Below are 12066 nucleotides of genomic sequence, written 5' to 3'. Positions count from 1 at the left end.
AGTGTTTCCTTCCCTGTTTTCTTTTTTTTTTTTAAAAAAAAGGTAAAGTTAATATAAGCTAATATTAATTATTTCTCAACTTTCTGATTAACTTTCTGGTCTCTGGGCCTACTTCACATTGATTTTGCTTTGGTGTAATATATTTGCTGCAGGGAAGTCATTACTTACAGTGGCCATGATCACTGGTTTTCTTTCTCTGTTACTCTGTTTCCAGGGATTTTTTTTCTCTGTGGTTTCCCTTTCCCCAGCTGTTTTCTGCCATGTGTGAATGGGAATTACCTCTTTCTCTTGATCTCCAGTCCTGACTGCCCAAGGGACATGATGGCCTGTAGGTGACTGAGTACAAAATTTAGCACAATCTCTGGTCACATCTGAGTGTCCCCCTCTCAGGGGAGATATGGGATATGAATCCTAAAGGGATGACTCCAGGGACTCACTCTGCTTTCACTGGGTGTTGTCCTCCACGTCTGCTTAGCCACGCAGGGTTAGGGCTGGTGTCATCTCCAGGTGAAAACCACAGAGCTTAAACTTCCAAAATTTGCTTTTTTTCCTTTGTGTCTACTCATTATGTAATAATTGGTAGAGCAGCTGATGAGGTGTTTGCACACAAGTGGTGAAATTATTCCAGTGATTCCTCTGGGGGAGCAGCAATAGCAAAGACTCTCAAGTACAGTCAGTCCAAGCCTGTGCAGTCTGCCTTGCTCTCTAGCTGTCTTGACATCCTCATCACCATGACAGCTAAAAACTTTTGTTGACTTGGCACAAAGGTAATTGTGTCTTGGTTTGTAAACAGGAAACTTTCCATAGCTTCCCTAGTGTTTATGGGGCAGGTGGAAGCTTTGACATTGTGAACACAGCTGTCTTGCTGGGAGAGGTTTGAAACTGGACTTGTCTGATAGCACATTTTGTCTGTCTAGACAGTTGTTAGAGAAGTCTACAGCAGCTCTGGTGGAGCTCTTGCTATGCCAGTGAATTAGTGTTTTTTTGATATCTGATGAAAAACCTGCAGAAACATGTTTGTTTTTATGCTGAGGCTTTGGCAGTGGAATGAATTTATCTGCCTCCACTCACTATCCCATCCTTGTGTCTTATGTAGGACTTGAAGACTAAGATTTTCAGATCAGGAGGCACTTGATTTCCAGAGACCTATCTTCTGATACTTTTAAGGGTTGTGCTTTCAAAAAACACTGAACTTCATCAGCTAAGAAAAAAAAAAATCTACATTCAGTGCAGTAGTTCTTGACCAGCACTTGGAACAGTATGGTTTGTGTGCATGTTTGTGACTATGTAGGTGGATTACCAATGAAAAAGACTTGGCAATATGAGGGGTACAGTGGGTTGTGGTAAGAAGTGTCATGGATTGCCTCAGATCTGTGTTTCAGAGTGACAAGGACATAGGGCCACTGATTTTAGCATGATCCAGAGGCTGGGGTTGAGGACAGGAGGAGGCTAGTGGCAGGTCCTTGTAAGATGGGAGCTGGGGAAGCACCAGCCTCCCCTCCCAGTTCAGCCTCCCTCTCTGAAGAGGCATTTTCATCCTGTGGTCCAGCATGTCAGTCTGGCAGCAAGAGCAATGTTGACCTGTTGCCCTTTACTGGCCTCTCCCTCTCAGCAGGAGGTACCCACGCCAGGCCTGGCATATCCTACTGCAAGTGAGCTTTATAGCTCCACTGAAAGCAGGAAGGGCTGAATGGCAGCTTCAAATGACCTCAGAAAATGCATACGTGACACAAAGGTGAAGTGTAATTAATGGGCTTGATCTACCCTTCCATTACTCAAGTAGATTTACTCCCATCTAAAGTGGCGAGAACAGCACCAAGGAATCTGCTCCATTAATTATACATACACCTTTAAATGCTGAAGCAAGAAATAGGGTGACCATTCCCCCAACATGTGCACATCCCATCAGGCATGGGTGAGAACAACCACCATCCAGCATCACTTCTCTGCCTTGCACTGCCTGGAGACAACTGGCTGCCCCAGAGACCACCAGGGAAACTTAATGTCAATACTCAGTGTGGAGAACGGTCAGCAAAGCTCCTGGCCATGGGGTAAATACCACAAAAACACTCATGGGATGCGTGGGGGAGGTGAGGAGGCAGTTTCTAGGGTCTACCTGCAGATAGCTGCAGCTGTGTCAGCCACCCGACCTATTTTTCACAGTCAGTGGAGAGAAAAAGCACTTTTATTCCTTCATTTCATAGTATGCTTTGGGTTGGAGGGGACCTTTTAGTGGTCATCCTGCAGTGAGGAGGGGCACCTTCAATTAGATCAGGTTGCTCAGAGCCCATCCAACCTGACCTGGAATGTTTCCAGGAATGGGGCATCTACCACCTCTCTGGGCAACCTGTTCCATTTCATCTCACCTGTGCAGCCATGACATTAAGGATGGGACACAGGGCTCAAGCTCCTCTGACCATATGAAATGTCTCTAGCCTCTCTAGAAAAAGAACCCTAGCTGCCTTTGGCTCCCCAAAGGGACTGTTCATTCCAGCCTTGTCCCAGGGCTTTGGTTCTCAGGCATACTGTCTGTGAGCACTGTCCTGCATGGGCAGGAGAAATGCCTGTACATGGTAGCTGTGAGGCTAGGGGAAAAATCATAGAATCACCTAGGCTGAAAAAGACCTTTAAGATCATCAAGTGTAACCTTTTTCTCTTCTTCCTTAGGGAAAACAGAAATTCCTGTTCAATCACTGAAGTTATAGCCACTTTGGTATTTGCATGTGAGAGCATTATCCCTACCATATTAGTTCCATTTTTTCTGTCCTGTGGAGAACATCCACTCTCATCACCATCATAAACTAGTACAGGGGCTTTACATGGGAAATGGGATGAATTTGGTGCAACGTTTTTATTAAGTTTCATTTTCTTATTTTTTAAACAGAGAAGCCAGTTATTTCACCAAGTTGAGGGAGGTTCTCCTCAACCTCTATTCTGCTCTATTGAGGTCACATCTGGAGTACAGTCTCCAGTTGTGGGCTCCCCAATTCAAGAGAGACAAGGAACTACTGGAGAGAGTCCAGTGGAGGGCTACAAAGGTGATGAGAGGACTGGAGCATCTGTTTTAGGAGGAAAAGTTGAGACCTGGATCTGTTTAGCCTGGAGAAGAAAAGACTGAGAGGGGATCTGCTTGTCCATATGTTTATCCATATCTAAAGGGCAGGGGTCAAGAGGATGGGGCCAGACTCTTTTCAGTGGTGAGCAGTGATAGGGCAAGGGTCAATGGACACAAACTGGAATACAGGAATTTCCACCTAAACATAAGGAAAAATGCATTTACTTTGAGGGTGCCAGAGCCCTGGAGCAGGCTGCCCACAGAGGTTGTGGAGTCTCCTGCTCTGGAGACATCCAAAACCCACCTGGGCACGATCCTGTGCAACCCGCATGAGGGGAATATGCCTTAGCAGGGGTGTTGGACTTAGATGATCCCCAGAGGTCCCTTCCAATCCCTACCACTCTGTGATTAACAAGGAGTTGATTAAAAAAAAAAAAAAACAACAAAATTCCTGTTGCAACAAGCTGGTTATATAGTGCCCCTCAAACCTCTCATGTACAATTGCAAGCCTGCCTTGTAGGATCCAACACAGTCCATTTGGGAAGCTGTATGGCTGCGAGGCAGGAAATCCATATCCCCATTTCCCTGTGTTTATCTGGCTGATCCTGTGCAGGAAACACGAAGGAGATCAGTCCTGCTCCAACCTGTGCTGGCCACAAGGACCTCATGCCATACTTTTGGTATCACGATCATTTAAATGTTGGGAAACTGAGATATCACAAGAATGGGATTATGAGATTGACTACAGGATAAAGGGAAACTGGGCTGGGAGGCCATAAGCCTCTTATCCAAGCACAAATAGCTGAAATAATAGAAAGTATAGAAAATAACTGCTCATGGAAATTGCTTTTTGTGGGAGTACTCTCTCTTGGTAAACTTTGCCCTGGAATGAAAATGGACAAAGGACTGGAAAATATATTTCCAAGGAAAGAAGTAGTCCTCTGGAGGCAGAGAGATGGACTAGATGATCTGTTACTATATTTCTGTGTCTTAAACAGATCTCACACTTCCTAGCTGTGAAGTGAAAACCCCTTCATGAGCAGATTTTTTGCAGCTTCATGGATTTTGCTACAGCAAACAAAATAAATTAATTGATACATATTATATTAGGCTTGCTAGAATTCATCAAGGTCTCAAAAGAGAAAACTGCATCTTTTCTACCTGTGCTAGCCAAAGAACAGTGCAGATGTCTACTGCTACCAGAAAACAAACAGGAAGGAAGAAAATCAGTTTCTTCTACTGGTCAGAAAGTGCCTGAGGAGCATCTTGCTGGTCTCTGTCTGGCAAGCACTGCTGGAGAAGTGGGTGTGAATAGGTTGAGGTGAACAGGCTCTGTTTTATCCACAAAAAAAAAGTATTAGATGAGCAGTTGGTGACCCTGGCAGCTGTCTCACCATGCTGCACTCTCAGGTTTTCCAGGCAGCCAAGTGACAGCAGTGGCAATGTGCTGCCACGGGGGTGGGTTATGTTTTAACTGCTTTCTTTTTTGCATGACAGAATTCACTAATGGGGTATGTTTTCTGCTCTGGACCCTGTTGTTACAGAAAAACCTGCTTAGCTGGTTCCTAGGAGAATTCTCTTCTACAGGGAAGCACCCTCAGATGATGTAGGTCCCTTGTAGCTTCCCTCAGTTGTCATTCCAATCCTCCAGCTCCTGCAAATGAGAGGACAGTACACATCTGCAGTTGTTTCAGGGGTCCTGTGGGTTTATAAGCAAACAAATACTCATGAGAGCAGCTCCTGAACTTCTCTACTTTATGGACCTCCCCCTTACAAGAGTGATCCTATTTTTCATTCCAGCCTACTAGGATTTGTTTTGGGTGGTCTGGGCAGATGGGAATGACTGGCCTTAGTTGCTGCACAGTGTGAAAGTTCATTTAAACTTCATGCAAAGGAAAAAAAATCAGGGGTTTGAAAATCAAACTCATTTTGTTGGCAGTGTGTGGTCAAGACAGATCCCATTAGAAGATATGCCATGTGGGTGAGCTCATCTGAGATCCTCTGCAGTCAAACAAGACCAGTCGCTGAGGACCTCACTCTAGAGCTGGCTTAACCCTGACGTTGAACTTGTGCAGGTGCAGCTTCATTCTCACTCCTAGTTAAATAAAATACAGAATTATCCACACTGACTGGATGACAGGTGGAAGGTTAAAGAAATAAAGATTTATATCACTCCATTTTTGCCAAATCAAGGCAAGTACAAGAATGGAAGGAAAATGAGGGCATGCTCACATGCTTTTGCTCCAAAAACCATTTTAATTTTAGCAACAGAGTTTGAAGAAATATTTTTTAAGAGGGTGCCATCTGAAATGAAGCAGTCTGGTTTTGTCCTGTGCTGGCCATAACAAAAGGAGGCGATGGAGCTGAGGGGTGCAAACTGCAGCATGTGTAGCTCCCAGTCTCCACCAGCAGCCCCATCCTAGGGCTTACTGGGGAGGAGATGTTCTTCCAGCAGCCTGCTTTGTCTTTTTAGCTGGGGAGCTAGGAATTAGCTTCATGGCTTCGTGTTTCTGTCCCCTTTGCTTGCTGTGCCCAAAGAATTGGTGCAGCACTTTGCACAATGCCAGGCTTGCTACCTATGTGCTGCAGCTCTGCTCAGGATGGGGCTGAAATATCCTGAGCTCTCTTCTCATCTGGTGAAGGCTGCCTGGTTATCAAGGTTGGCCACCACATGGGGCACGGAGTACCAGACTGACACTAAGATGAGCTTTCTGGACACCTGTCTGGACTCAGCAAGTAATGGGCAGTGCTCTTAGTCATATGGTTTAGTTTTAGGTAGTCCTGAGAGGAGCAGGGAGTTGGGCTCGATGATCTTCATGGATCCCTTCCAACCTAACATATTGACTTTATGATTCTATGTTAATTATTTGGCCTGATTTGGGATGCACCCTAATTTTAATCTAGCTGCAAGAGAGTCAACACAAGCTAGCTTAGGTTTCAGTAGAATTCAAAAGAACTGAATCAAAAGAAAGCCTATAGAACCATGCTGAATTGTCATCAGGGTAAATACTTAACACCATTATGCTGAAAGAGATGGGGTTGCTTTGAGTGCATCTCTCATTTGATTCCTAACCTCAGAGACCCAAAAAATGACCTGCCTTCATAGTTTGGCAGCTCAATGTCACTGGAAAGCAGATTTCTTTTTTAAGGGGATCCATACGGACATGCAAACCCACCCTTGCTTTTGAGAACTACATCAGTCCTTAGTTTGGTTTTACTTAAACTGAAAGCATTGCGTTAGCAACCGGGAGGACTGGATATTATTAGTAACCTTTTACAGGAAATGTGGTGTGTCATGGGTTGAGCCTCTATTTTTCTGGAAAATGCAGTGTACAGTGAAATGGGGGGGATAAGTAAACACAAAGTGCTTACACAGCAGTTCGCTCTGTTTGAACGCCCAGCAACACAATTCTGAGGTTACCTGCTCATAAAGGAAGGAGGGAACGATATTTGAGATTTATTTTTGGCTAAAAGCATGAAGTGCAAATAGCTCTTTGTGCAAAATGTCAGCGGCATTTCTGGGAAGCAAACAACATTGCCTTAATAATCCGTGGTAAATAACAACACCAAGAACGTTGCCACCTATTATGTGCACCTGCAGGTGTATCTGGATGAACTTATGTAACTGGGGTTTGACATCCAAAATAAATATGGAAAAGTAAAACAAGGAATTTCAAACAAGTTCTTCTGTGAACAGCAGAATTAAGTAGAGGATGAAATTCAGCTTTAGATAACAAAATCTGGATGCCTACATGGAGGATTAATGAGTGGAGAAAGTGTCTGAGCTACCACTAGAGTCTGCAGAGGTCTAGGGCTTGAGCCAGTTTTTGGCAGATGTGTGCAGTCCTAACAAGTCACCTGTAGCTTGTCAGGCTCTGTTATCTGTGTGATTAATTTCTTTTGATCAAAATGAGACTCAGATGCCCCATTAGACCCTCAAGCTTTGGTGTCTGAGTCTGGGGGCAGCTGTGATCCTTGAAGAGTGATTCTGTTTCCTAAACACCACTGGTCTGTTGCCTGCTGCAACACTCTGTCATGCCCTGGCTGAGTGATAGCTGGAGCTTTAGGAAGACACATCTCCTGTAGGTCTGGTGCAGAAGTCTCAGATAACCTCACACAACAGTAGACACCTCTGTTAAGGTAACTGTATTGAACCTGTAAAGTCCAGAAGATTTTTATTCTGTATTTCTTTATCCCCTCCCTTCCTCCAGCTCCTTCCCATGTCCCTAGGTTGCCACTGGGAAGGAGACACATGTTGTGGCTTGTTCCAAGCTCCATCTGCACTGGTGACCTGGGCAGTGTCTCTTCTCTACATACATGCTTATTTTCAGGTCACTTGTACCAATGTGGTTATCTCTGAGACACCATCCTTCCATCCAACTTAACTGAAAACAGCTAAAGTGATTGTACCAGTGACTCTTTCACTGATGGGCTCCCACCTGCCTGGAAGTATATCCAATGCTCTGGCTTTCAACTCCCTACCTGAGTGGGATGTGAAATGAAAGATTGATTCATAGCAGACTGCGGCAATGATTAAGAGGAGACCCACACAGGCTGTCAGTGACACTCCAGTATGATGGACGAGCTAAGAAACAATTAGCTCTAATCTCCCTTTCCTTTAGAGCAGGGCGGTGCTCAGTGTAGCAGTAGTTTGTTCAGCAGTTGGTAATGGACATGGGCATCTGCTGTGCTACCAACTGCTTTCATTTATAATCACAGTGATTGCAAAGAGTACTTCACAAAATAGTACTGACAAGACATTTCAAATGCAGTGTCACCAAGGTGATTAAGACCAGATTTTCCAAACTCCAGTTCACATATTCTGAATATTTGAAATAAGACAGAACAAGGTCAGGGGATGATAGCAAAAGCTTGTGGCTCTTTGGTAAGGCCCAGCTTAATATAAGTATTTTTTATACTGTTTATTTCGGTCTAGCAGGCTTTATCAATTTAAAATGCTATCAGAAAGAGAGAAGCCAGGGGACTTACAGGTATTTCTGGTGGCATTAAGAGATCACAGAGAAAATGTCTTCATGAAATCTGTTTTATTGCTGGAGTGGCAAAAGTGCTGCAGCAGTGCCACAGAGCTGGCACCCACCCACCTTGTACAGGCAGCAGATGAGTTCATACTAGGCAATTTGGTCCTACTTTATTTTAGGTAAATATTTTTTTAGCTGATATTAGTCTGAGACACCTTTGCTGCATTCCCATCATCTCAGGGATCTACCTGTGCTGTGAGCTTCTTGCCCTTGTCAGTCAGGCACAGAAAAGACAACAAGCAGATGTAATATCCCATACACAGCAACTGGTGATCAGCCTGCAAGACGTGTTACTGGGACTAGCCTTCTAGAAGTGGCTGGGTTTATGTATTGGGTAGCATTTTATTTAGGTGGGAGGAGAGAGAAGAGCATAAAAAGATATTTAAATCATCAAATACATCACCCAAATGTGTAGTTGTGTCTATTTTTGCCATGCATTACCAGCAAAGGTAGACAGTTCTGAAGTTGCAGGAACAAGAGGAAGTCAACTTACAGTCTCCAGTTCAGTTGGGATCTTCTCATAATACCTGTGAAAATCTTCAGGATTTTTTTCCTGACTAATAGCATCATTTCCAGGACCAAGCCTGCTCAGATTTGGCCACATTAATCCTGGTTGTGGTGGTTTGGTTTTGCCTGGAGGGAAAAGGTTTTGAAACTGTTTGACCTCTTAGATGTTTGTTCACAGTCACGATAGATTTTCTTCATGGCCCAGAGGATATTTAAATCAATACTATCTATGAAAATGCATACAAATATTTAGAAATGTTTCCAAATGTACTCTTTGGTTTCACTGTCATACATATGTATAGCATTATCATAGAGTCATAGAATCATTTGGGTTGGAAGGGACCTTTAAAGGTCATCTAGTCCAACACCCCTGCAGTGAGCAGGGACACCTTTAATTAGAGCAGGTTGCTCAGAGCCATGTCCAACCTGACCTGGAATGTTCCCAGGAATGGGGCGTCTACCACCTCTTTGAGCAACCTGTTCCATTGTAAACCCTCACTGTAAAAAAATTCTTCTTTTATATCTAGACTGAATCTCCCTTCTCTTAGTTTAAAACCATCACCCTTTGTCCTCTTGCAACAGGACCTGCTAAAAAGTCTGTCCCCACCTTTCTTACAAGCCCTCTTTAAGTACTGGAAGGCCACAATAAGATGTCCCCAGAGCCTTCTCTTCTCCAGGCTGAGCAACCCCAACTCTCTCAGCCTGTTCTCAGTAGGAGAGGTGTTCCTGTTTGCTGACTGTTTCCTTTAACCTTTTCTTTACCTAGTCCAACAGGTCCATCTCTTTCTTAAGCCCCAGAGCTGTACACAGCACTGCAGGTGGGGTCACCAGAGCAGAGCAGAGGGGTAGAATCACCTCTCTCAATCTGCTGGCCACGAGTCCTTTGACTCACCCCAGGATGCCACTGGCTTTCTGGGCTGCGAGTGCACATTGCCAGCTCATGACCAGCTTTTCATCCACCAGCACCCCCAAGTCATTTTCTGCAGGGCTGCTCTCTATTCCACCATCCCCCAGCCTGTATTTATACCAGGGATTGCCCTGACCCAGGTGCAGGACTTCATACTTGCCCTTTTTAACCTCATGAGGTTCATATTTACCCACTTCTCAGGTTTGCCCAGTATATACTACAAAATATAAATATGAAAATTCACAAACCAAAAAGGTCCTGAAAGCAATCTTTCTGTAGTCTCTTTCTACATGTATACACTACCCTTCTGGATGTCAAATAATGTTGCAATTAGTGATTTTCTCCAAGATGGAATACTGGCAGTTACAGGAAATTCATTATACAGCCACTTATGAGAATATTTGCACTATATACATTCCAATGAAAATTTTATCCCATATTCTGTTTCTGAGATTTATCTTTTCTGTATTTTGGGGTGTTGCTGACTGTGTGCCCCAGTAGGAAGGATGTTGCCATTAGCAGGATACATACAGAAAAGAGTTTACCATCCCACTGCAAAGAATATAGGGAAGATATGAGGTGGCTAACAAGAGGAGGAACAAATAGACCAACGTATTCACTCGTGTTATATGATGTAGCAAAGAAAGGAGTGAGCTAAGTTAGAAACCAAGAAATGGGGGAAGGAGTAAACCAGGTCATCAGTCCAATTCCAATCATAATAGTCCAATTCCAAGCATTATTGCACACATAACCCTCTTTCTGTCCTGGTCTTGATCTTGTCCCACCATTGCTGGGAACCCTGCTTGCAGTGGATGGTCAGGGAGCCCTTCCAATAACTGGAAGCCCTACATAGTGCATCCACTAGATAGACAAGCTTCCCCCATTCACTGCCAACAGAGCCAGCTTACACAGATTCACAGAATGTTAGGGGTTGGAAAGGACCTCAAGGTGGGACACCTGATGTTAACTTTAAAGGCAGGGCACCTGGTGGTAATTTCCTAATTGTTTTTCACCCAAGGCTGAGAGGAAACCAAGAGGAAGATCTCTCCTGCCTGGCTGTGGGCATCATCCACATATCAACCCTGATTCAGGGCTTGGGGTTTAGATCCCAGCACTTCAACCTGAAATTAATGTGTTCGGAAATGTCTGAAACTTCCCCCCCACCCCCCTGACATAATGAGACCACCTATAATTAGAGGTAGTTCCATGAACACTGGTGGTGTTAGAGTGGCACAGATGGGATGAGACTCAGACCTTCTTGCTTCCAAGACCAAGCATTCATCCTCCACATGTGAGGGTCATTGATTTCCTTTTGATCTTACTCATTTCAGGTGCTCAACCTGTTCCTGGCCTTGCTGCTAAGCTCTTTCAGCGCTGACAACCTCTCAGCACCAGACGAGGACGGGGAGTTGAACAACCTGCAGCTTGCTTTTGCTCGGATCAACAGGGGGCTTCAGTATGTGAAAAGCACAATGTGGAATTTTTGCTGCCATGTCCTCCGGCACCCCAAGACGACGGCTGAAAAGAAGGCGATGATGAAGCTTGCTGCCCAGAATACAGGTGCCCTTAACAATTTTGTGAACAGTCACACAACCGCGGAGCTTGGCAAGGACATGGAGAATCACAAAGAGAACCACACCGAGGATGGACTGAATAAAAATGGGGAGAAACACCTAGCAATTACAGATGATGATTTTATGACCAATCCTGACCTGTCCATTTGTGTTCCTATTGCTGTGGGAGAGTCGGATATCGAGGAGGAAGATGAGGAGCAGAGCACCTTTACAGAAATGGAGCAGGTAGGCAATGAAAATATTGAAGCTTATTAAGATGATCTTTGTTCCCACCCTTGACCTGGATCCACGGCTCATGATGCAAATGTCCTATGACCTAATCCTGCCTTTGATATGTTGTTAACTTCAGAAGAAGTTACAGGTACATATCCAAGAGCAAAATTCAGTCTCCAACAAGAGGTATTCCCTTTCTTTGTATTTGTGCTTGCCTAGATTAATTCTTCTAACCAGAGCAATTAAACCCTTTCTCACGCAGGAGACATTTGATTTTTTCTTCCAGCAGAATCATGGGAATGCTACAGAACAAACCCTTAGGTATTTTGTCTATGAAAGGGGATTTTCTCGGTGTGCAAAGATGGGCAATGGCTTGGCTTGATTTGTGCAGTAAGAATCAAGGGGCAGGTAGCTGCCTTAAAAATAGGAGGCAGAGGCTGGTATGACAAGGCACCAGAGGAAGAAAGAGGATATGTAATCATATGTATTCAGACAGGAAAAATAGTTATTTGCCTGTTCCTTGGTGTGACGTGGCAGATTTTCATTTTCCTCAGAGCACCTAGTAGTAAAGGCTGAAAACTTCATGTTTTCACTTCACTGTGTGGTTCAAAGTGTAAATAGAAAACAAAGAAGACAACTCCTCTTGGGAATGCTTTTTTTTGTCTCCTTCTCCCCCTTTCGACCAGCTTTATCTCTTGGCTCCACTCACCATGTATAGTTAATGTTTCCCAGACCCTCCAGCCTTGATCCAGCATCCTCTGAGGCCAGCTG

General features: G+C 44.3%; 1 protein-coding gene across 1 annotated transcript in view; it reads left to right on the top strand.

Moving 5' to 3' along the window:
- The window catches only part of LOC103770491 (sodium channel protein type 5 subunit alpha-like), a gene marked incomplete at its 3' end in the record, with an annotated part of 160185 nt that overhangs the window by 93186 nt on the left and 54933 nt on the right, over positions 1 to 12066 (top strand). The window contains exon 16 of the mRNA XM_008937751.1: positions 10840 to 11303. Coding sequence (XP_008935999.1) covers positions 10840 to 11303 — 464 coding nt within the window. The remainder of the gene's footprint in view (positions 1 to 10839; positions 11304 to 12066) is intronic.

Source organism: Merops nubicus, unplaced genomic scaffold (genome assembly GCF_000691845.1).
Source record: "Merops nubicus isolate BGI_N331 unplaced genomic scaffold, ASM69184v1 scaffold1063, whole genome shotgun sequence".
Lineage (NCBI taxonomy): Eukaryota > Metazoa > Chordata > Aves > Coraciiformes > Meropidae > Merops > Merops nubicus.
Note: the sequence above shows the minus strand (reverse complement) of the source record. Positions and strands in the feature narration are given on the sequence as shown.